The sequence below is a fragment of the Corylus avellana genome, chromosome 3, assembly GCF_965113065.1.
Source record: "Corylus avellana chromosome 3, dhCorAvel1.hap1.2, whole genome shotgun sequence".
Taxonomy (NCBI): domain Eukaryota; kingdom Viridiplantae; phylum Streptophyta; class Magnoliopsida; order Fagales; family Betulaceae; genus Corylus; species Corylus avellana.
In genome coordinates, this window is record NC_142492.1 from 31,017,956 (window position 1) to 31,043,422 (window position 25,467).

The window sequence follows — 25,467 nt, forward strand, 5'->3', positions numbered from 1 at the left end:
AGAGACAGTGACTCAGTAGGTATAATTGTAAATAGAGTGAATATGGGGGGTTAAACTATTAATGAGAAAAAGAAAGCCCAATAGCTTGATCAAATAAGGCCCAAACTATTTTCAGCCTACTTCTTTTAAGGTATCCGAAATTCCATTTCTATATAAACCCTTAACTACAATCAATCCATGTTGAAGCCCAACACCTTCTTCAACAATGAAATGATCACTTTTCGAATCTATTTTCTTTTCCCAAGTTTTTTTTTTTTTTTTTTAGTAATTTCTAATTGTATTTTTAACTATGTTCTTAATTAATTAGTTTAAGTTCCCAAGCCACCATGCCCTCATAAATAGGACTGAGAATCGACCCCCTCCGGTCGGTGCTCATCTCATATCAATTCTTACCTTAAATACAATCGATAAACGAGTTTAATACTAACTGACTACTTGACAATAGTCCATAAGGGTTACTTGTTACCTCTAACCAACTCGTTTAGGTTGGTTACGGTCACTATATTGCCCACCTTAGGCCTAATTCCCACTCCAAATGAGTCGGAACTTCAAAATAAATTTTGACCCTCTTGGCTTGTGGATCCCATTGAGCATGGGTCCATGCTCAAAAGTGTACTTAGTGAACTTTATCCATAAGGTTGTTATTTTAGAGTTAATTAGACTTGAAAAAATAATAATAAATGAATTACAACTCAAAAATTATACAATTTTCTTTTTTCTTTTTTTTTTTATAAAAAAAATGCCTTAATTAAGGCCATGCTGTGGACCTCACACATCCACTTAGCAAACACACAATGTAGTTTTGTAGGTATCAACTGTCGTCGGATCTGCTACACTAGAGTCTACATGACACGTGTGACCTGGCCACTCCAATAGTTCGACTCGTGTTCCACGTGGAAGGGAAAAACCCTTAATCTAGCAAATTAAAAAGAGGGTTAAATACCAAATACTCCCCTGGAGTTTGGTAACTTTATTTTTACCTTCATGAGATTTCATTTTTATCACAGGACCCCCCTGGGGTCTTGATAAATGACCAAACTAGTCCATCCGTTAGTTGACCGTTAGGACTGACACGTGAACCAATCAGATGTTGACACGTGCCACCTATTTAATTTTTTTTTTAAAAAAAAAGAAAAGAAAAAGAAAAAAGAAAAGAAAAGAAATTGGGGGTGGCCGAGCCACCCCCAGTGGGTACAAGGGGTGGTTTCGGCCACCCCCAATTTTTTTTGTTTTCTTTTTTCTTTTCTTTTTTTTAAAAAAAAAAATTAAAAAAATTAATTATGTGCCACGTGTCAACATCTGATTGGTCCACGTGTCAGTCTTAACGGTCAACTAACGAATGGACTAACTTGGTCATTTTTCAAAACCCCAAGGAGGTCCTGTGATAAAAATGAAACCCCATAGAAATAAAAATAAAGTTACTAAACCCCAAGAGGTGTTTGGTATTTAACTCTTAAAGAGAAGGTTACTATCGGTTACCATGTGCTTAATAATCCTTAAAAACCGTGAAAGAAAATAAAAACCCAAAGGAAAAGAAGAGAAAAGAAGAGAAGAGAAGAGGAGAGAAGAGTCAAAGGAATAGTGCCACGTCTCCCACTTGTCCACCATTCACGTTTCCTGCAATTCCTCCATCTTTACAATAAACAAAGTATTGACTGAGACTTTAGTTAACTCCATCAACAATATAAAAAGGCCTCGAGGATACTGACATGAGCTGCTGGAAAGATTTGTTGCTTTAGGCATGGAGAATAATAATCCTACTTTATATGTCTTTGCATGTTGGCTTGGTTTGGAGCTTTGCCTAAACGAAAGTGACAACGAAAGAGTTTGCCTTCATTTAAATATACACATTATTCAAGAGCCGTCTCTTCATGGGTTTCTTTCTCAATCACTTTGACCTCCCATCTTTTTCACCAATCAATCAATTTTTCATGTGGGGGTAGGTTTATTAATCCCCCTCAACTTTTAAGCTTCTCTCGTATGTCATCTCATAGTGGTTAGACGTATAATAAGGTGAGAGTTTGACTCTCGAAATGAGAATCGAACCTTAACAGTATTAGCTATACGGCAAAAAAACTTTTGATTAGTAACGACACTTTAGTAACTACTAAATGTTAGTAACATGTGGTTAGTAACGTGTGCGGCGTGTTACTAATTTGGATGTTACTTAAAAAACATTTAGTAACGTGTCAATTTCTGACATGTTACTAAAGTATAAAAAAATTAATAGAAAAAAAATATTTTCTTTTTTCAAATTTATTTCTGGAAATTTCTTTTTTCAAATAATATCATGATATTATTATTATTTTTTTTTTTAAAAAAAAAATGAATCATACTATGATTTTAGTTGGATTTGAGAAATGTTTGCAATTTTCATTGTCTAAATTAAACTTTTTTCGATGTGACTCCAAGTAGACATGTAGGTGCTATTTTAATCTTAATAGTATTAGCCGTCTTGAATCTCGTTGATGCCCTGATCATGTGATTGAATGAGACTATTGTTTTAGTTGGATTTAAGAAAACGCTTGCAATTTTCACCGTCTAGACTTCTTTCAGTACGACTCTAAGCAAACACGTGCTATTTTAATCTTAATAGTATTAACCGTCTTAGATCTCGCTGATGCTCTAATAGAACTGAATCAGATTATGGTTTTAGTCGGATTTGAGAGAACACTTGCGATTTTCCTAATCTTTCACTGTCTAGACTTTTTTCAATGCAACCCCAAGCAGGCATGTGCCATTTTAATCTTAATAGTATTAGCCATCTTAAATCTTGCTGATGCCTTGATTTGACTGAATTAAACTATAATTTTAGTCAAATTTAAGAGAAAGTTTGCAATTTTTACTATCTAGACTTTTTTCGGTGTGACTTTAAGCAAAACATGTACTATTATAATTATTATAATTATGCTCACGAAGGATAACTACTGTTTTCGAATAAAAACCACTTCAAAAAGAAAAACGCCACGCGCAATATACATTAGGGTGCCTAGGGCTACTACACTCTACACCTTGAAGTTAGAGCATGATGATGCCCGAATTAAGGCGTAATTCAAGGATTGTGGAAATCTAAGTAATAAAAAAACATATATACAATAGTTTTTTTTTTTGGGTAGAGATCATAGAAATGAGTGGATTTCTTGCATTCCTCGCAGAATCATGCCTGAGTCAGAATATGGTGGGGGTAATATAGTTTTTTTCTTAGCAGAGAGTTTGAGGAGAAAGCGTGAAGGGTTGAGTATGGGAGGAGGGAAACATGGGAGGATACTGTGTGGCACATACAGCACAAACAAATTTGACTTCCAGAAGAAGAAGAGCCCCTAGCCCTAGCTCGCTGCTTTCATCACACATCCCTATCCATGCAGCTTTATGTATACGTGGGGGGCATATGTCCTATTGGCTATTGCCTATATTATATACCTTTTTATTTTTATTTTTTATTTTTTAATAAGATAAAATAATAATAATAATAATAATAAAAGAGAAAATATAGACCACATCATGAGAAATTGATTGGTGGTAGTCCCTAAATAAATGTTGTCTAAATCATTAACCCCAGTGTAATTAATTTGCTGTCGGGTACTTATATATATAATTTGGTTTTCTCTTTGTAATATTATCCACTTTTGGGAGAAAGACAATTACTATAGAATATGCTTCCAAGCTTTTTCAGATGAATTAATTAGTATATAAATTAATCTCAGCCCTTGAAAAAGACTGAAAATTAAAAAAAAAAAAAAAAAAACTGTATATGATCGAGCCAGCCCTATAATAATCTGAGCTTTAATTAGCTTTAACCATTATATATATTTTCATTATCTAAAAGGAATGAAAATGAAAGAATTGGTTTTGAATATATATAAATTAATAATTTAGATGTCGTTGACACATGTAAAGAAGATAGTTCCAAATCTGCTTAGATGTTTAGGGTTTATATATATATATATCTTTTTTATTTTCCTCAATGGAGGGCAGAGCTTTGATTAGCTAAAAGAAAATGAGAAATCCTGATCATGATCACAGATCACCAATGGGTGTTCCTTGAGTATCCAAATGAGAGCTGGAAGTTGGGAAACAGGGGTTGGAGGTGTCGGGATAAAGATGACACCCATTAATTTAAGGCTTTTTTAGGGTTTGATATATTTGATTAGTACTCAAGGCCACGTATATTAAACTCAAAAACAACTCAAAAGCATACCAAAAGAATCCCCTCCATGCCATGCGCATCTTCTTCACCAAACCTTTACTATTTCTTTTTCTCTCTTAATTTCTTATTAAAATCATCACAAAGATTATGAAATGATTAACTTTATCTGCCAGCTGCTTGAGAGCTTTTAATTTGGAGAATCTCTTTGTTTCTCTGACTCTCTCTCTCTCTCTCTCTCGATCCTTATCCTTCTTGCTTACCATCCCTTTGGCTTTACTTAACTCTGAATTAACCCTAGCAAGATTAAACAAATAATATAATAATAAACCCAACTCTCACAGGGCCTTATCTATTTTTGCTTAAAATAACCCCAACTTGATTTGGAAATTACTTGCCAGACAAGACAACCAAAACGAAGAAGCCTTAGGTGTCGCTTCCCCATTGGCCTAAAACACATGGTATATATATATATAGATCGCCAATCAGTGCTCCCCGGCAAACTTCTCTGACAGACAACCACATCCTCACCACTTTCCTTGACAACTCTCTGCCGCATTGCCTCGACGGGTCCATATCGGACTGTGCAGAACCTCCCACGTGTCGCAATGGGATACCCCTATATGCATTCATGAGCTCATAATGATGAGATGGAGAGTGAGTCATCATCATAAGACCTATAATGCAGGGGTAGCTAGATGCATGCATTCACTGAATATGGCCCAAAAGATAAAAACTAGCCACGAATTTTACGTACAAACCCTATGATGTAATACAAATATTCCCCCCCAAAATAGACCATATGGATGTATAACTTGTTTGAGATAAAGTTGTATGGAAAAAGAAAATGGGAAAATGATCTTGATGTAATATGGCGAAGGCAAGTGTTCTGACTTTTTTTCTTTCACCTTCATCATGTTAGATAAAATGTTGCCATTTTTAGATGTGGTGGTGGTGAGGGAAGCATAAATATCTTTGGAAGAAACATTTTGTCATCCTTTTACACAAGTTCTATGGTCCACAATAAGACCCACTAGAGGATAATGTGAAATAAATTCCATTCATAATATGCAAATCCATCTACCTGCTTAATTATCTGTTTCAATGTATAATATTTTTCGTTGAAAATCATTTTTCACCTAGACATTATTTTGCTCATATAGAAAATGAGCGATGACAAAAAACGGCCGGTAATTTCTAACAACTTTCGGTGAAGGTCTGGCAGTTAGTATTTTGATGGTTTGAGAAAGATAAACTTTTGGAAAAAAAATACAAAATCAATCTATGTAGTTTACCTGATTTGCAGTTAACTCAAAATAAACTCAAGTGTTCCTGAGATATGCCAAAAAAACAATTTAGTCCCTACAGTCAAATTTTTTTCACTGACTTAACAGATTTTGATAGCGTGAAACGTTAGAACTAATAAAATTTCGATACTTATCCTATTTAAATCAGTTTCATACTAACAAAATATGTTAAATTAGTAGACAGAATTTAACTGTATGGACTAAATTATTTTTTTTGGCACGTTGAGCTAATTGTACGTAAATCAGGTAAACCACAATGACTAATTTTGCATTTTTTCCTAAACTTTTACTTTTGAAATTTTAAAACGAAAATTATTTTTTGAAACCAAATTAAAAAGCTTAAAATATTTTTAGTTTAACTGTTATTTTTTGCTTTACCAACACCAAAAAATTCAAAAAAATATTTTACGAGGGTTGGAATAATATTTATGAACTAAAATAATGAGAGATATAAATAAATAAAGAAAAAGTAGTAAGAAAATTAGAAAAGTGAGCAAAGCGAACAGTTGGAATGCATATTACACGGCAAGTACTGCCGTTGCTGCAGAATGTGGAGGGGTGAGTCCTAATTGGTGGGCAGGCGTGCAATCTGTCTATGCTTTGGTGATGCTACACGTGGATGGATAATAGTGTGGTCCCTGGGGACATTTATGGATTGTTGACACGTGTTAAAGTTGTTAGTTGCGCCCATGTGCCTTTCCTTGCCATGGAAGATGTCTTTGTCACACTTTCTACCAAAAGTTTTCAGCTGGTCGACCTTTTGAATTTGGCTCGACTTTGAGCCTAACACTCTGCTCAAGCCTGCCCCTTTTCCAAATTGACTGTCAAAATTAAATACATTAATTGATTTATATTTTTTTTATTAAGTAATGCTACTTATATACTACACGCTCATCTCGATCATTTGGTGGTTGATATGCCAATACTCATCGGCTTTTGGACTAGTCCTTGTTGAAATAAAATTTTTACTTGCAAAATTAGAACTTTTAGCTTGAGGGGTGAAACTTGAAAAAAATAAAAATAATTAGGGGGATAGAGCAATTAAGAATTTTTTTTTTTTTTTTTTTTTTTTTTTGGAACCACCTTTTGGATGCATTAGTAGAATTCCAAAAGTCCTTTTCAATGTACCTACCGTTTCTTTTTGGTAGGGGGGGGGGGGGGGGGGGAGTGGGGTTGTTTAGGGTTTATGGGTTTTAAAAGTGATGGAATAATTAAGCCATTTCATATAATTATACCCATCACAACTAGAAGTAATGCTTTACAAACAGAATCCTTTTATGAAAAGAATTCATTCCACTTCAAAAGTGAGGGGTATCTAAGACTTGTTAGTCCATCACTCTTTACAATAAATGATGTACTTCAACATATAAATCTTAATTTATTTTTGCATTTTACATGTCCAATGGTAAAATGGTCTTACAAACTTTGTTCTTATCTTGACTGCGTTGAAAGAGACAATCTTAAGAAGTGATTGGCTGGCAAGAAATCATTGCATGCATGTACTTCTTTTTTTTTTTTTTTTTTTTTTTTTTCTGGTTTTTACCATTGATTTTACGTTCGGGTTCCCATTGCTTCATTTCCACAATGGACCCTTTTTCTAGGGCAAAAGAACAAGTGGATGCATGTGATGTTGTTGTCCACTCTCAAAATAGTCCTCGAAAGTTGGTCAAGCCAAAGCCATTACAAGTTGAGAGAAAGGGACTCATGTCGTTGTTTTTAATTTGTACAAAGGAAAAGTAAGTTGTCCAAAGTGTTGCACTTGCAATCCAATATCTCCTAAAAGAGAACTTGAAGGGATTTTGTCTCCCCCTTATAGTTAATATTATCCTCAATCAATCTAGAGCAAATAATTTTAGACATGACCCACAAATTCGGTAAGAAATTAACAGATTAGGATTGGGGAACTAACTCGTTTGATTAAATGGATCGGGTAAGTACTGACCTATATAGACCCGAATCCGACACATAACATAGAGTTGAAAGGCTTGACTCATTTAATTAAACAGGTTGGAATTAAAGTTAACTTATATAGTTTTATACTCATGCATTGACGTGACTCGAACCAGAAATAGGAACACGAATTGACAACCCTGATGGATGTTTAGGATGAGATTTGTGTAGGGGTGCAAAGGCGGTTACGGTTAGCGGTTAGTGGCAATAACCGCTAACCGTAACCGCCCTAGCGGTTAGTAAATTTCACTAACCGCAACCGCTAACCGCTTTTTTAAAATTGGGCTTTTTTTTTTTTGGCTTTCTTTAGGGCTTTTTGAGCTTTTTTTTACCCTCATTTTTTTTTCTTGTATTTTTAATATCTTATTGGGCCCAATATAATCCAAAACCCATTCCGATCATACCCCAATAATCAACAAATACACAATAAATGACCCAAAATCATTGGAAATAATTGTAAAATAGTAGGAAATCAAAAATCAAAGTAGCTCGGGAAAAACTCCAAGAAAATGAACCCAAAATCACTGACCTTGGCTGTCTAATTTGAGAAAAAAACTACCTAGTATTTTCGTTGAGCCGATCATGAGTAGCGGGTGAGTTTGAGAGAGTTGAGACTTGAGAGAGGCTGCTCAGCAACTTTGAGTGATTTTGAGATTTCGTGAGATTTAGGGTTGGAAGAAAGAGATGAATATATACAGGTGCAAAACGATGTAGTTTTGCCTTCTATATAATTTTTTTTTTAAAAAAAAAAAGGTTGAAGGATAAAACTATTAACTATCAATGATTCAATTTTAAAAAAATTGTTACTAATGGTTCAAAAAATTCAAAATTGTTCAAAAAATGGTTTATTTTTTTTTTTTTTTTTTAAAAAAATGGTTAAATTTCTTTTTCTAAAAAATGTTCAAAAAATACATTAATACTTCAATTGTAATTATAAGTGACACATTGTTGAATCTAATGTCAATTACTTAATTTGATATTATATAATCATATAGTCTCATTAAATTATATCATATGATTCACATGATTAATTATTTAAATTCTTATCATATTTACTTATAATATTTTTTCTTTGAATTGAACTTAATATCTAATGGTAAATGGTAATGTTCAAACTCCTAAATTCTAAATTCCTAAAGTATCTAATAATGTTTTAATTAAATTGTAGACTTGTAGTTATAAATAATATATTGTTTAATTCAATTGAATCAATTGTGATTATCATTGTACATGAATCATATGATTAACTTGTAAACTTATGACTTATGAGTTATGTCATATTATATATGTATTATTTATTATTATATAATCATATGATTTAATGATCAAGTCATCATGTGATATAATCATATCAATTACAGTGATAATATATAAATTACTAAAATTGTAATGATAATACATTAATACTTAAATTGTGTTTATAAGTAACACATTGGTCATTGTTTAATCCAATGTCAATTACTTAATTTGATATTATACGAATCACATCATCATTGTACATTAATAATATGATTCACTTAAAGTCTTGAATAAAGTATTTGAATTGTCATCGAATCATATGATTAAGTATTGATATTATACATTTATATTATTCATATGCATATGTAGACTTATATAGACTTATAAGTTTATAACATACATTGAAAATAAGTCTCTAGATATTTAATTGTTGTATTAGTATGAATTGGTATACCTATGAGTTATGTCATATTATATATGTACAATTTGTTATTATATAATCAAATGATTTAATGATCAATCTCATGTGATATAATCATATAAATGATAATATAATATATTAATACTCAAATTGTAATTTAATTATTTTAAAAAAAAATTGTGATTTAATGATCAAGTGATTATGTTATATGTATAATTATTTTTATAATTATAATTATAAAAATATATTATATAAAAAGGCGGTTAGCGGTTAGCGGTTACGGTTAATACGGTTAAGCGGTTAGAGCGGTTAGCGGTTAGAGCGGTTAACGGTTAGCGGGCGGTTTTAAAAACCGCCCGCCTTTGCACCCCTAGATTTGTGTACGTGTGTGATCCCACAAACATTTATTCCATACATCAATTAAACTTTATCATGTACACCATTTCGATCACACACATGAATGTTAGGTCAATTGATAATTGACATTTTGTACTAAATTAGTTAATCGGAATCTTGATCATCAAGTGGGTGTTAATGTTATCACAAAATATAATTATCTTGGTGATAAAAATGGAAATCAGAATATCTCCCTACATGGGTGCTTAATTGCTATAACTTGCAATTGGTAGAGATGGCAACGACGTCAACAATGACGGTATTTGCAGTGTCCTTTTATGCTCCGATAGTAGCAATATTTTATGCCCTCTCTCCCTGGCCTCCTAATTAACTGGGCTTTGATTGGGAAGATTAATAGATTATATTATTATAGACTATAGTTAACGTTAAATGTTTTTTCACATTAATTTTTTCACCCATCTCGAGCCACGCATGAGGATGAGGGGTGTTTGTAGGAATTAGCCATAACTAAGCTAAATTGAGTACGGCTTGGCTATATTGTAGACATAGAAAGAGGAGAATACCACCCAATTGGACAACAAAAGTGACTTTGATGTCCAAATCCACAGGCCAACCACCATTTTTGTTTACTGACTTCGAGGTGGTCAGGTTTGGGATCCCCACCCATCCAAATTTTACAAGGTTGTGAGTGATTTTTAGTAGCTCTAGACTTCTCTCATCCATAACATAATGGCCCTATCTTTCCTTCTTAATTACTTGATTAGGAAAGCCTATCCTGACCCTACTATTTCTCTCTTTATTTATCTGGGGTAGAATGAATTGGGATTCACAGTAATTATAAGTTTGAATTGATAGTCATTTGAGTGGATAATGTAAGACATTTTTATATAGGATTCAGATAAACGCACCAAGAAAAAGCAGAAGAAGAAGGTAATAACCAGTGTAGGCCTGACCGTTAAATTTTCGATTATGGATATTCATAGGAGAAGCATGGAGAAGAAAACATTCATGTCTCCCCTTTCCAAACAAACGAAATTATTTGGCAAATCCTTAAGGGAAAAGAAAACACATAAAAAAAGGATTAAATAAATTAGTATTTTTGTCCACCATTTTGGTTGCATTTTTATAACATAATTGAGTGGCATATATATGGTAAAGGGAAGACTGTATCCTAAGAATTGTATATTTTAATACAATGAATATTTAATGGGAAAGAATGGCAAATGCCGTCATATTCTAGAAAAAGAAAGGGTATTTTGGTAAAGTAAAATTGTAGTTGGAACACAAAAGGTGGGAAGATAAACACCTGGCCTTATAAATGAGGGGCGTCGACACTCCAAGACATTCATCATTTCATGGGAGAACAGTATTGGGTGTGTTTGGGTCTGAGGGAAACATAAGATCGAGCAGAGTGACTGAGAGAGACAGGATCTGATCAGGGATGACAATCACCATGAACGGTCAGGAAAATATGCTACACTTCTCTCCACTGTACGCTGATGCATACACCACCACCACCACCACCCAACAAGGTTTGTGTCGACTCCAAAGCGCGCAGCAAAAAAAAAAAAAAAAAGTTTTTTGTGTGCTTCTATTAATTGCACCTGTCGTTGACGATTAACATGAGCTTGTGGTGATGATGCATGTTCAGGTGAGTCGAAACCAAGACGACGCCGTAAGAAGAGCAAAGGAGGAGAAGGCGGCGGCAGCGGCGGCGGCGGGATCAAGAAGCGTAAGCTAACCGAGGACCAAGTGACTCTTCTCGAGGGTTACTTCGGAAATGAACATAAGTTGGAGTCGGAAAGGAAGGACCGGCTCGCTTCTGAGTTGGGTCTGGAGCCGCGCCAGGTTGCCGTTTGGTTCCAGAACCGTAGGGCTCGTTGGAGGAACAAGAAATTGGAGGAAGAGTACTCTGTTTTGAAGAAAGAGCAGGAAAGCACCCTTTTCGAGAAATGCCGGCTTGAGTCTGAGGTCCCTTTTCCTTCTCTCTAGATCTTTGTTTCCACTTCTTTTTTGTTTATTACTCTATTTGCTATGTTTTTACTTTAATTAACCTGTCTGTTTCCCGAGAAAAAGACGGAAAAGTAATTCCAACTCATTTTCTGCTTTCCAGTTTCTGAAGTATCGAAAACTTTCATCTTTCTTTGATTGATCACCTGCTTGTGTTGGTTTTTTTTTTTTTTTTTTTTTTCAGCTATTTGCTAGGCTTTAATTAGTTCTATTACCCCGTTTGGTTTCCGAGAAAAGAAGGAAAAGTATGAATTCCCAGTAATTTTTATTTTCTTTCTCGGTCGAGTTTGTCAAGTATATATATATAACAAGCTTGACTTGGTATACCCATTTACAAATGAAAAATGCTATTTAATAAATAGTAGTATATAATTAAGACAACGTAACAATGAAACTCGCTCTTGTTTTGTCCTTTTTTTTTTCCTCTGGTTTCGCAGTATCCAAACAAATCCTTGTGAGAGAGTATCACTCACTTTACCCAGTTTAATTAACACTAATTTTGGACGAGAAATTAATTGTTTACGCAATTGACTGGCTAAGCAACTTAATATTTTATTCGTAAATGCGTGTCTTGATGCGGTTTACTATTTAATCCTGTAATAATGGAAGAAATATATTAAATTTTTTATTTTTTTTTAAAAAAAAGAAATGGAGGAGGGTGACCCACGGCATAAGAACGTGCATGAGCTCTGGGCTCGAAGCCATGCCACCTTGGTGGGCTACGGCTGTAGAAAATTAACAGAAAGCCAGAAAAATGAATTGACCGAGGAGCAGTGTACTGCCACCTCATGAGACAACAAACGGTACTATATGTATTCCCACGAGCGACCGTACACTGTTGTTTAAGGTGGCTGGGTGTTGGGCCTTTCCGAGGCCCACTCACCACGTGACAAATGTTTTTTTTTTTTTTTTTTTCTCTTTTTCTTTTTCTTTTTTTTTTTTTTAAAAAAAAAATATCACATGGGAAAAATTGCGCACAAACTATTTTGACACCCCCCATTGATTGATTTGCAGGTGCTGAAGCTGAAGGAGCAACTGTCGGAGGCAGAGAAGGAGATCCAACGGCTGTCGCAACGTGCGGAGGCGGTTCCGAGCAATAGTGCGAGCTCGTCACCTTCGGTGGAGACAATGGGACAGCCGTTTCTGGGAGAATTTGAAATTGAGATGAATGAGTACGGCGATGTTTTTAACACGCCAGCGTTCTATTACGCACAGGGCGTGGATTGGTTCAATCAGTACATTTAGATGATGATGGTGGTGCAGTTTTATTAGTGTTTTTGTAGATATTGACAAGCTAATGTAAATAGCTTTTGTTTTTCAAGCAATGTATGTCTCTCTGCTAGCTAGCATGGTTTCAGTGTACTTGACTAGACGATCCATCTGGAAATTAATGTTATTAACTTATTGATAGCTTTTGCTTCTCGTTGTTGACTGGAATCTCATTGATTCACATGCTGTTTTTTTTTCCTAGTTGTATGCATAGAGAGTGAAAGAGATATGTGGGGCTTGACAATGAAACAACAAATCTGCCAAATGTTTTGAACACAATTCCCATTCAATGTGTTGAAAAGTCCCACCTGTTAGGTGTGATTTTGATACTAGCATTAATTAATGCCATTGAATATTGACCATTGGACCATGAGAAATGCTGCGCATTCTCATTTCTTCGTACTTATTTTCACATTTCTTTTAAAGGGTTTTTAAAAATTATTATTAGATTAAGAGTGTAACGTTACTCCTAAACTATAGCCTAAAAATTTATCTTATCTAATGTTGGATCAGTTCGAAATTGCACATAGCAAGACATGTTTTAAGAGTCATTCAAATGAACAGAGTGATATTGTTGCACCTTAACAATCCCTCTCTCAACATGGCACTTTCGCAATTCGAACACATGATCCTAGCTCTGATACCATTTGTTGGATCGGGCCTTTGACCATCTCATCTAAAAATCAATTGGTGTCCAATGAAGAAAACCGAAACCTTTTATGACATTTGAAATTGTACCCTGTAAGACATGTTCTAAGAGCTGTCCAAGTGAGGAGAGTGGCATTGTTGCACTTCAACATTCAAGATGCACGTTAGACTCTTGAACTTATTGTCGTTGATGAAAAAGCATCATTTTTTTTTATGACGTAAAATCTCTTCAAGACAAGACTACTTATGTCGAATAAAGTCCAAATACACGATTCCACCCACAAATATCATATAATGAAGACTGGAAATGGTGATGATATAAGATGAAAAGAGGAGGCAATTAGTAAATGGGAAGCATCATCATAGTGGGGTATGGGAAGAAGTGAAGGGGAGACACTTTTGGTTTTGGGAGTAGTTGGGGATGAGAGGGAGAGGGAGGGGGGATGTTAAAAGGCCCCACGATGAATAATGCAAAGGGCATGAATAAAGTGGTTAAGTACGCACTTTGAGAGCACTTTTGGTAGATATTTTTTTGTAAAGGGCATGTACTTACATAACGACCCCTCTATTTTCCTTCCCTTTTTTTTTTTTTTTTAATTTTTAATTTTTAATTTTCTCCTGAGTAACTACCCATATATTCACATCAATACTTTTTAAAACTACTATTAAATTTATAACGTTTACGTATGAAACTCACGTAAACCCACAAATTCAATGATAATTTTAAAAATTAGAAAGATGAAAAAAGATCATGAAAAAATAAATCATTTCTCATATATATATATATATATATATATATATTAAACACATATTTTACTCTTAGTCAAATAGAATGATGTAGCAATTCACATCAACTCTTAATTTTTTTATTTTTTTATTTATTAATAAACGGCTAATCAAAAAATTGGTAGACATAGTCACATTAGTCTAATATAATAAAAGTAAAATAAGTTGAATATGTAGCATTAATATATATATATATATATATATATGCCAAATTGGAGTACGGTCAATTGTCATAGTGGGCTACTGAAGCCGTGAATTATTTGTCACGCTTGTCAAAACCAGCAGAGTTTTGGGAATCCATTTAGAGGATATTCTATATAGACAAAGCCGTATTTTGCGGGCCACCCCCACCCTAGCCCATGCCCCATAGAAACAAAAATAATTAAATGGGCTGGCCCACCAATTTTTTTTTTTTTTTTTTTTTTTTTTTTTTTTAAAAGTTCACTCAACCAAATAAAATTTATATGGATTTTTAAGCTCCACCCCCAATTGGCCCATCAAAAACTTGAAAAAAAAAAAAAAAAAAAAATTCCCCTAGATATTGGAAGCACTGCCTGCAGTATTAGTAACACTGTAGATGCAACAAATTTATGTGGGCTTATTGGGTTGCAGAAGAATTCAAAGTAAATCTTGGAACTATAAGAAAACACGTTGGAATTGACTATTTAGATATTCAAATGTCCCTTGGTATTATCTCATTTGTCTTCTTGTAATCCATGTGTTCAACAAGGTTAAATTGATATATATCAAGTTGGTAAGGATTAAAATAGCACAAGTTTGGAATCAACCATTCCCTTCTTTTTTAAAATAAAAGAAGTGAAATTATATTTAAATAAGAAAGTTATGATGACTGCCTGACCAAATTGATCGGGTCGGAATAAGGTTCAAGTCTACGAGTCTTACTCCACCTTCACTTGACGCTTAACAAATTGATAAACAGTTCGCTTCGCCATGATTTTTTCTCGAATTCTCAAAACTTCTGTCGATCCGTCCTCGCAAGTAGACATGCCTTGAGCAAACATGAAGCTATATGAAGGGAAAAACATCTAAACTAACCTAGTATAATACAACCACCACAACCAGTTCATTTGCATTTGTTGCTCCTGCTGTGGAAAAACAGAAACCATAGAGAATTATATATGCCACGAAAAAATAAAGCAGGTGAGAAAATTCTAACCTTCTTGAACCCTTCTATGTCCTGTGACCTGTCTTTTTGCACAGATCTCAATCCACCGGACTCCCCCTTTAAAGCTTTCCTTCTTTGCTGATCTAGTACATATTCTTTATGCATAGATGCATCTTTGAATAAATCTTTTTGACTGCATATTCCAGCTTGAAAACACTCATTATTTCCTTCAGTTTAACTGAAACTTCATGGCAATGGCATAGCTACCAATGCATTGTGAAACACTTTTGCAGTAGGAAATTCATGCCCAACACCTATTACCTTACTTATCTTCCATAAAACTATTCAAATCTTGCTGGGGCTGGTCTGGCTATCCTAAGAAGCCTGAGGAATATTCATCACCAACTCTGCAATATGGTTAAAAATTTCCCTGCAGAGACAGTGATGACACCATAAGAATTCTATCAGGCTATGTCCCATCATCTCAAAGAAAGGTGCAGTGGTCAATTCCCCATAAGGCACTTGACTACTTTACATTTAATGTTTTTCCCACATACAATATTTTCAAGTTTTCCATACCCATGAGTTGAAGTTGGACCATCAATTACCGTATGAGCAACAGCAAAATGGAAAAAGCCTTGGAACTCTTGGTTGAGTGAAGTTTTCTCAAATAAATCCTTGACAAAGGAAGGAGGGTTGAAGTTATAGTATTTTCTCAGCAACATTAATTGGTTTTTGCAAAGCCCAATACAACAATTTCACTTTATTTACCTTAATAAAGCTACTTTTCTAGCTCAGGAGCAAAAAAATTGCAACTTTTTACAGTACCAAACCAACAGTATAACAATACTTATTCAAAGTTTTGAGAATTTATTGGGTTCCTTTTGCGGCATGTGATCACTACCAAACAAACAAACCCTAACAACAATTTATATTCCACACAGGGAGCCTAATTTAACTGTTTCAGACTTTCAGTTATGATCTCTCTAATTCAAAAAAATTCAAAACCAAACAACAGAGGGAACTTAAAGATTATCAAAGCTTCTGTTTTCTTTTTCTATTCCGTCACTTTTCCCAGTGACCAAACAGAGCCTAACCTGATATGAGCTGGGCGTCGAGGGTCTCGTTGGAGAGCTGGAAGCTAGCTGATCTCGATGCAACTCGGCGCGACGCAGTTGAGTTGACTCATCTTGATCGGACCTTACGGGTCTCGCCGCCGACAGAGGAGCTGCGCTTTTGGTGCTGTCATGCTGACATGGCATAACTTTGGTCTCGGGTCGGATCATGTCTGGTCGGTTCTGGTCGATTATTTGGGTTTGGAGCACATTATATGTAGGAGTAGAGATTTTCGGCTAGTAAAATTGTCAACCAAGCGTCAGCTATTTTATTTTTTTTTTTAATTTTTATTTGAAGAAGAAATATGTTATAAAGGGAATCTAAATTTAAAATATTAGCACCAAATTTAGAATAATCGAATCCCTTTTAGGTGATACCATCTCTAAAGGGTTAATCTTCTACCCCTAAGTTTTAATTTTGAATTCAAAAATAAGTTTTGAGGCATTAGAACCTAAATATTAACTCATAAAAATTTAGCTAACAAAAAAAAAAGAATAATAACAGAATTTATTATTATTATTATTTTTTAATTTTTGACAGCCGCAAAGCACGACTCTATACATCGAGGTCAGAGAGAGAGATTATAATTTTATAGGTAAAGTCCACTTAACCTTTTCAAACTACCATCCTAATGACAATCTACCTCTTAAACTATAAATTGCGACAATTTACCCCACAAACTACCAAAACAATAACAATGTACCCCCAGTTTTTTTAAAAATGACAAAATTACCCTTACTAAAATAAAAACAAAAAGTACTAATTTTTTTTTCTTCAAAATTCAAAGGGTATTTTTGTCTTATTGAAAATTTTATAGGGGTAATTTCGTCATTTTGTTAGCATTGGAAGAGTACATTGTTATTGTTTTGGTAGTTTCGGGGGTAAATTGTCGTAATTGATAGTTTTAGGGGTATATTGTCATTAGGGTGGTAATTTGAGAGAGTTAAGTAGGCTTTACTCATTTTTATATTTTTATACTTTTATTAGCTTAGGTACCTAACATGTTACAAAGAATCCATATTTATAATGGGATTTCAAACATTTGAGAATGGAAAGTCAAATATGAATATCAAATCAATATATCTTTATGATTTTCACGTAAAATTCAATCTCTTGACCTTTTTTTTTTTTTTTTTTTTTAATATAAAAAATAAATCATATATATTACAAGATTAGTTAAGAGAAAATGGAGAATATTTGTACAAAGTCCATCATATAGCTGTCAATTGCTACACCCTACAAGTCAAGGTTCATAATATATACAATATTGTCAACGCTGTTAGTCTAGGGTTGATTTAGGGGACACCTAGCATGGTGGAACTTTAATCAAGTCAAAGTCAATATAAGATCGAATTAGACAATTAATTAATTTAAAAAAAAAAAAAAACCTAGTAGGCTGTATGATGAACCTTTGTGCTCTCCCTTCCAATCTTTTATTATTGTGTAATTCAATCCATGGTTATTTGAACATTGCATGTCTATTTATAAGGAAGTGATTGAGGGTAAATCCTCCAAACAATAGATAGTGTTGGAAGTCAGATCTACCGCGCTCAGCTCTTTTGCACCGCCCACGCGTCGTACTGTCTTCATCTACGACCTTCTCCGCTCCTGTCCTTAGTCTTCGCCACCACCTCTTCGGCTCCTCTTTGGCGCATGTGCATGGTCTTTGATATAGCGTGACGTCGTGGGTTGCAAAGATGAACAACAAAAAAGAAGCAATCCGTTTTAAAAACCTTGAGTGTGTCAACGATATAAGGAATTATTCTCAAAACATAGAATTTATCTAATATTTGAGGATAAAATATAGAAGGAACTCAAACTCTAAGCTTTCTTATTGAAAAAGTGACAAAATACATCTAAGTCGGTTTTAACAAATATGCACTGACCGTTCGAATGGAACATATATTTCTTTGTTCGGGCGGTAAGAAGACAAAACTAAAAAAAAAACATGATTTTTATTCTCAGTTTGTAGTCCCGTTAGAATAGGCTAGCGAATGGCCCTCTTTGGAATGCTCCGTTTGTAACTCCGTTCGAACGGGATACCAAACAAAAGGCTCTATTTGCAACACCGTTCAAACAGGATAGCAAACAGTGGCTTTTGAGACTTCTTTTAGACAGCTCGTTTGACTTAGTATACATCGGAATTAAGAAACTCTCGTGAAACATGACTTTGTAGATATTTGAGTTAACTTTTCGCAAAGCTTGTTCCAATCCGAGATTTGAAACTCTAGATATTACATTTTTAGTAAAATTCATCAGGTACGAACTTTCCCCTCCTGGCTTTCCCATCTCTTTTACACTGAATCTCTATATATAGTTGTTACCATGTTTTTGCCTATAGATAACAGTTTCAGAGAGAAGGCAAACTTATGTGGCCTGGCCAACTTGTTTTTTTGGAATAAGCTCTTTGTGGGTATTACTTTTTCCGGTTTGAATGGTTCAATTAACAACATAAAGAATGTCCAATGATTGCTTAGGTCCCGGTCCATGCATTGCCCTTCATCTCACCTTTCTGGAATCCAAATGAAAAACCAGATGCATATTAATTACATTCAACCCACCATTCAATCTCAAGATGACCTCATGTGTTTAACAAACTTCAACCCTTTCTCTAGAGTCTAGACAAGATCAGTCCGGGAAGGTACCTCAGCCGGCCACCTAATTGAATTACAAGTTGACTAATCTTTTATAACAATTAACAAACATCTACAAGTTTTGAGCTTTTCTTCCTAATCAAATTCCCGGCTATATTAAACTGATATATGTCTAAATGCATGTAATAATCACATATTTTTTTAATACCCGTTTGGAGAAAAACTTAAAATTTCACTCGATAATCGTTGAAAAATATTAGTGAATGTGAATTCTAAGCAGTAAAATATTTGGCTTGACCTGACATATTGATCTGAGGATAACTTTGATACAAGAATATTTACAAGCATGTTCTGTTTTTTTTTTTTGTTCTTTACATATTTTGTGTACAAAGTATGTACTGCTATAGTCTATGTAGATGTTTTTTTTTGTTTGTGTCAAAGAATATTTCCTGGACAAAAACTAGAATACATTTACAATCATGGAGTTTTTGGCTGAGATAACCATCTTCACCAACCAGGCCGTACAGTGACACGTCATCCTACGATTGGTCAAGGAGTCAAAAGTCAAAGGCAGGCCCTTTGATAATCTGGTGGTAGAAGTTGCAGAGAAGGGCTTAACCCACAAGACTTTCCAAATTCTAACCCCCACGAAACTTCAGCTTCATTTTCCCTCCAAGTTTTCAACCCTTTGATTTTCCTTTTGTCAATCTCACAATCTTGTCTTTTGTGTCCTAACCCATATTTTCTTACTCTTTCTTTCATTTTCTGAGGAAAAAAGAGAAGAAAGAAACAACCTCTGCCACAAGAAAACGCGTTTAGTTTCATGTCTTTTTGTTTTGTTTCAAATCTTGTTGCTTTCGTTGTCTACTATATGATCTGCAGCTGTTCTTGCTCAGAATTCAAATCTCAAGTTTGATTTCCTTTTGTTGTTCTCTGCGAATTTATCTTGTAAGTTTGTGATTATTCTTTACTAGGGAGCTCAAAGTTTTAGTTGAATTTATGCCTTCTCTTTTGTGTATTGCATCATCAACTGTCCATGCTTTTGTCTCTAAATTTTCTTAAATTTTGGGTGCTGTTTAAGCCAGAACTGCTGTACTGCTTCCTTTCTGGAGCCTTTGATCATCCAATTCCTTTTTGTAGAAGATCACAACTGCTGTGTGAGATTTCTGATTTCTCTTTTGGCTTTGTAATCTGAAATAGCTGGAACCTGATTTATTCTTACCAACTGGGAAAGCTTTGAGTGGAGGTTTTAGCTTAATTGAACACATACATGCCTTTTTCTGTTGCCTGTATGAATGAGTTGGAATTTGTAAAGAAGTGATTCCAGCTCCTTTCAGTTCAAGAGGGTAGGAGGTTCTAGTTCTTCTGCTACTTTGTCTTTGTTTGTATGGGGGATTTTAGCTCTGTACTTCATCTCTGTGAAGGAGATCAACATGTGATTGCTGCAACTCAGCACTTAGTGAAGGCGTTAGGGTCTAGTAAAATCCTTAATGATGATTTGAGAAAAATCCTCTCACAGCTTGACAGCCACTTGTCTTCCATGAATATAATCACCACTGAAAGCAGGGGTCCGGGATTCCGAGAGGTCGAGGAGCAGTTCAGATGTTCTGAGGAGAAGATCATGGGTTGGGAGTCAAGACAATCGTTTATATGGGACTGTGGACCCTTGGAGGCTTCTCAGTATTTGAAATCTGTTCATGACATTCAAACATTGGTAGAAGGTTTTCGAAGTTTGTCTGCGAATGAAGATAGGAAGCATAAGGAACTTGTTAACCGGGCCGAAAGCCTTTTGCAGATAGCAATGTCGAAGCTTGAGGAAGAGCTAATCCACATTCTTGTTAAGCACAAGCAATACTTTGAGCCTGAATACATGTCTTTTCGCTCTTGGCGAAGGGATGTTGTGTATGATGAATCCTTTGTTTCAGTTGAGGACATAGCATTTGAAGAAGAATCCCAGAGAAATTTTTGTGGCAGTGAATCTGAGGAATATATTCTAGACTTGGTCGATCCACATGTAATTCCCCATCTTAAGTCCATAGCAGATATCATGTTTGCTTCGAATTACCATCAGGAGTTCTGCCAGGCTTTCATAAGCGCCAGGAGAGATGCATTAGAGGAGTACTTGATCATTCTAAAAGTGGAAAAGTTAAGCATTGAGGATGTGCTAAAAATGCAGTGGGATAGCTTGAGCTCCAAGATCAAAAACTGGGTTCGTGCTATGAAAATCATCATCCGGTATCTTGCAAGTGAAAAACGGCTCTCCGACCAGATTTCGGGAGATTTTGGATTTGTTAGTCCATTATGCTTTGCCGACATATCAAAGGTTTCATTGTTACCCCTTCTGAGTTTTGGTGAGGCCATAGCTATGGAAACCCATGGACCAGAAAAGCTGTTTTGCTTGCTTGACATGTATGAGGTTGTGGCAGATAATCTTCTGTATATAGATACTTTATTCTCGGAAGAGGCTGGTGCTTGGGTTAGGATTGAGTTCCACGAGCTTCATAGGGGATTGGCTGATACTGCGAGAGCAACATTTATGGCATTTGGAAATGCCATTGCAGCTAATGGATCAACCAGCCCTTTTCCTAAAGGAGCAATACACCCTCTCACCAAGTATGTAATGAATCATATCTCGACCCTTACCATATACTGCAATGCCCTTAATGTGCTTCTCAAGGACCACGACACAGCCGATTCAAATCCGCCGGAGAACGGGCACATCTCTTCTTCTTTAACATATGGTCACTTGGCTTGCCGCCTTCGATCAATCACATCTACCCTAGAATTCAACCTTGATTGCAAATCCAAGCTATACAAGGATGCTGCTCTGCAACATATTTTTCTAATGAACAACTTCCACTACATGGTGGAAAAGGTTAAGGGCTCTGAACTCAGGCTTTTCTTTGGAGATGATTGGATCCGAAAGCATATTGTTAAATTCCAGCAGCACGCAACAAGCTACCAGAGGGCGACGTGGAGTTTGGTCCTTTCTTTGCTTAGGGATGATGGTTCTGCTTCAAAGGCGAGTCTCAATGAAAAGTGCAGGGGTTTCTGCATTGCCTTTGAGGAGGTATACAAGAGCCAGACAGGGTGGTCTATCCCAGATTCTCAGCTCCGAGAAGAATTACAAATTTCGACTTCGCAGAAAGTAGTCCATGCATATAGGAATTTTACAGGGAGAAACTCTTCCAGCATTGGTGACAAGTACATCAAGTACACTGCTGATGATCTGCAGAATTATATCTTGGATTTCTTTGACGGATCATCAAGATCATTGCAGAATTCTCGCTGGAAGGAGCCTGCATGGTTTTGATTTTAGCATTTTCTTGTCATGCCTTTTCCTCCTAGTTATGTTATGAATGTCATTGATGTAAATGTGTGTATTGTATATCAAATGTGCGCCTATAGGCAAAGTTCTTGAGCAAAATTGGCTGTAATTTCTTGTAAAACGGTCTTGTTTTTCTGGGATAATGTCAATTTGGGTTATAGGCATGAATATGTACAATTCAATTGGATTATAATAACACGCTTGTCCCATCTGTTCTGATTTTCAACTGGGATAATGATGTTGTTGCCGATCAAATGATGGTGGTTGACTGGTTGCATGATCCAACACATGGCAACTTGTTCAAAGATAGGTCTGAATTGTGATTAGAATATATAGTTCTCAAGGGCAAAATTCCATGTAGAAACTAGAAAGTCCACAGATATGTTGATATTTACCAAAGCTCTCATAGTACAATCTTGTTGGCAAAAGCATCTTACATGGTTGGCTCAGGATTTAGTCCCACTCCATGGACCAAAAATATAATTTCTAAATTGACTCCCAAAAAATATTTGGTCTAGGATTTCATTCATGCACCAGCTACTTGCATTTTACTTCTACATAGGCATCTAATTAATGTTACGACAGATTCAATGTGGCCTTGTGGGGGTAGATACATGCATATGTGAAATCTTTAGATGGGCATTTAAAGCCAGAAGCAAGTGACCAGACATTTTCCAACTATAAGAACGAAGACTTCAAGACCTCAGAAAATTCAATGATGTGGTGGTACAATGCACTATGTTTCTAGTCATTTTCTGTCAGTTTCCTAATTAATTGTTTTGGTATGTCAAATTCTTAGGTGACCTTTTGAACTCCCTTGTGTTTGTGGCTGTTGTCACTTTTGTTTTGGTGCTCCTATTCTACCTCAGATGCACCAAGTTCTTGAAACTCTACATGGGGCTTTCTGTTAGGAAATTAATCCTATTTCTCTAGACCCGTGAGATGCGAAAAATAAGAAGAATGCGGAATAACAAAGATAAGCAATCACACACGACACAAAGATTTAAGTGGTTTGGCTTAACAAGCCTACATCCACTGGCGAAGACGACCCGGAGAAAATTCACTATTAAAAGATGGAGTACAAAAATAGTAGAGAAAAAATCACTCAGATCCCAAAGCCCTAATACACCCAAATCTCACTATCACACAAGAAAGATTATTCCTAAAAAAAAATACAAAAGACAGATGTACAAACTCTTCTTCTGTTAGAACAGATGGCGGCTGATCTCTATTTTCTTCTCTCACTCTGCAGCACCCTTTTTCTTCTAATCACTTGTTTTTGGCTCTTCAAAAAACCACCAAGAAGAAAACACCCTTGCTGCCCTTGTACCTCCTTCTCTCAAATTCTCTCTATTTTCTCCTCCCTTTGGTGCTTCACGTTTTTGGCACACACACATTCACCTTGTGCTTTGTTTCTTATATAGAAGCTTAACTCTCCTTTTACATGTTGGTTTAGGACTTCTACTATAAGTCAAACAAAGAGTCCAATTATACATAGGAGAATGACTCCAAAACAAACTTGGACAAAAGTCTCCTAAACCCAAAAGGAGTAGAGAACTAGTGGGGCCCACGTGTGATGGGTGGCAAGTCACACCTAACAATCTCCACCTTGACTTGAATCCCATCAAGTCTACCAAAACGTGTCTCCTCCGGATGTCTCCGCCTCAGCCCCCAAGGGCAATCACACTCCACAAGTGTCCCTCAAGTCCAAGCGTCTCTTGAACTTGAGCATAGGACCTGATTTAGACATAACACCATGCCTCCCTATCTGTCCCGTCGACCGTACAGCTTTATCCGATGACTCTTTCTTCCTGTAGACCCATCTGCACCCTTTAGCCTTCTTTCTCTTGAGTAATTCTGCCGATTCCCAAGCTTTACCATTCCGTAGTGACTCTACCTCTTTCAGCGTACCATTCTGAACAGACGATGGATCTCCACTACTAGCTGCTCGAGCAAAAGAAATCATATCCTCAAAGCCATACCTCTTTGTTGCTTTTCGATCACGTTTCTCTTTGCCTCTTGCTAAAGAATAAGACTCTTCCCGGTGCTGTAAGTTTCTTGAAGATTCTCTGTCATCACATTCATCCGTGAGTGAACACTGTTCATTAAGCTCCACCTCCACGAATTGTTTCTCTTTCTGCACTGTACTTTCAGAAAGATCATCTAAGTTAACAAACTCAGACTTCTTCGGTTCCTGTTCTGTAACTTCAGGTTCTGCACTTGACCCATCCTTGTACATAGCACACTCATTAAAAGTCACATTTCGACTTCTAATGATCTTCCGATTTTGATCATCCCAAAATCGATAACCAAAGGCCTCATCTCCATATCCAATGAAGAAACACTTACTAGATTTACCATCTAGTTTACTCATAGTATCAGACTCAACATGGACATACGAAGCACAACCAAAAACTTTCAGATGTGAAAGATTTACCTCTTTTCCACTCCAGACTTCTTCCGGTAGTCTATGGCTCAGGGGAACGGAAGACCCCCTATTTATCAGGTATGCAGCAGTGCTAACTGCATCAGCCCAGAAAGTCTTTGGTAACCCAGTATGCAACATCATACTTCGAGCATGCTCATTGAGGATCCGGTTTATGCACTCAGCCACGCCATTCTGCTGTGGTGTTCCCGGGATAGTTTTCTCCATTCTAATCCCATTCACTGCACAAAACTGTTTAAACCCCTTGTCTTCGTATTCTCCTCCATTGTCTGATCTCAAACGCTTGAGCTTCAAGCCTGTTTCAGTCTCAACCATGGCCTTCCATTTCTTAAAAGTCTCAAATACATCAGATTTACTTTTCAAGAAATAAACCCATACCTTCCTGCTTGAGTCATCAATAAATGTGATGTAATACCGTGAGCCTCCAAGAGATGCCATTGGTGCGGGACCCCACAAATCCGTGTGTACTAACTCCAGCTTTCCAAGCTTAGGTGCTTTGCCAACTTCTGCGAAACTCACCTTCTTCTGCTTCCCTAGGATGCAGCCTTCACACAAATCAGACTCAACTGACTTTAACCCCGGTAGTTTCCCTTTTGACATAAGTACCTTCATCTCTTTCTTGCTCATGTGCCCAAGCTCTAATGCGAACATCGCCTAAGCCCACAACATCCAGCGCCGTTCCGTCAGCCAAATACACCTTCCCGAAATCTCCACCAATATAGTTCT

At 35.9% G+C, this 25,467-nt stretch overlaps 2 protein-coding genes across 3 annotated transcripts; both read left to right on the forward strand.

The window, feature by feature from the left end:
• Positions 1-10,746: 10,746 nt before the first annotated feature.
• On the forward strand, positions 10,747-12,850 carry HB40 (homeobox protein 40). The gene is made up of 3 exons (XM_059587693.2): positions 10,747-10,950; positions 11,070-11,389; positions 12,443-12,850. Exons 1-3 carry the CDS (start codon positions 10,860-10,862, stop codon positions 12,671-12,673), a joined length of 642 nt encoding a protein of 213 aa, XP_059443676.2. The 5' UTR covers positions 10,747-10,859; the 3' UTR covers positions 12,674-12,850.
• A 6,771-nt stretch (positions 12,851-19,621) lies between these two features.
• On the forward strand, positions 19,622-22,521 carry LOC132191933 (exocyst complex component EXO70E2). Of its 2 annotated transcripts, none has more exons than XM_059607081.2 (2): positions 19,622-19,915; positions 20,049-22,521. In XM_059607081.2, exon 2 carries the CDS (start codon positions 20,355-20,357, stop codon positions 22,278-22,280), a length of 1,926 nt encoding a protein of 641 aa, XP_059463064.2. In that variant the 5' UTR covers positions 19,622-19,915; positions 20,049-20,354; the 3' UTR covers positions 22,281-22,521. The 2 variants fall into 2 exon arrangements, with proteins under 2 accessions (XP_059463064.2, XP_059463056.2); XM_059607073.2 differs by having other exon boundaries at positions 20,053-22,521.
• The last annotated feature ends 2,946 nt before the right edge of the window (positions 22,522-25,467 follow it).

Coding starts and splice junctions, on each gene's coding strand:
- HB40 (XM_059587693.2), top strand. CDS start 10,860: ATGACAATCACCATGAACGGTCAGGAAAATATGCTACACTTCTCTCCA. Junction 10,951..11,069: donor CACCACCACCACCCAACAAG/GTTTGTGTCGAC, acceptor ATGCATGTTCAG/GTGAGTCGAAACCAAGACGA. Junction 11,390..12,442: donor AATGCCGGCTTGAGTCTGAG/GTCCCTTTTCCT, acceptor ATTGATTTGCAG/GTGCTGAAGCTGAAGGAGCA.
- LOC132191933 (XM_059607081.2), top strand. CDS start 20,355: ATGGGGGATTTTAGCTCTGTACTTCATCTCTGTGAAGGAGATCAACAT.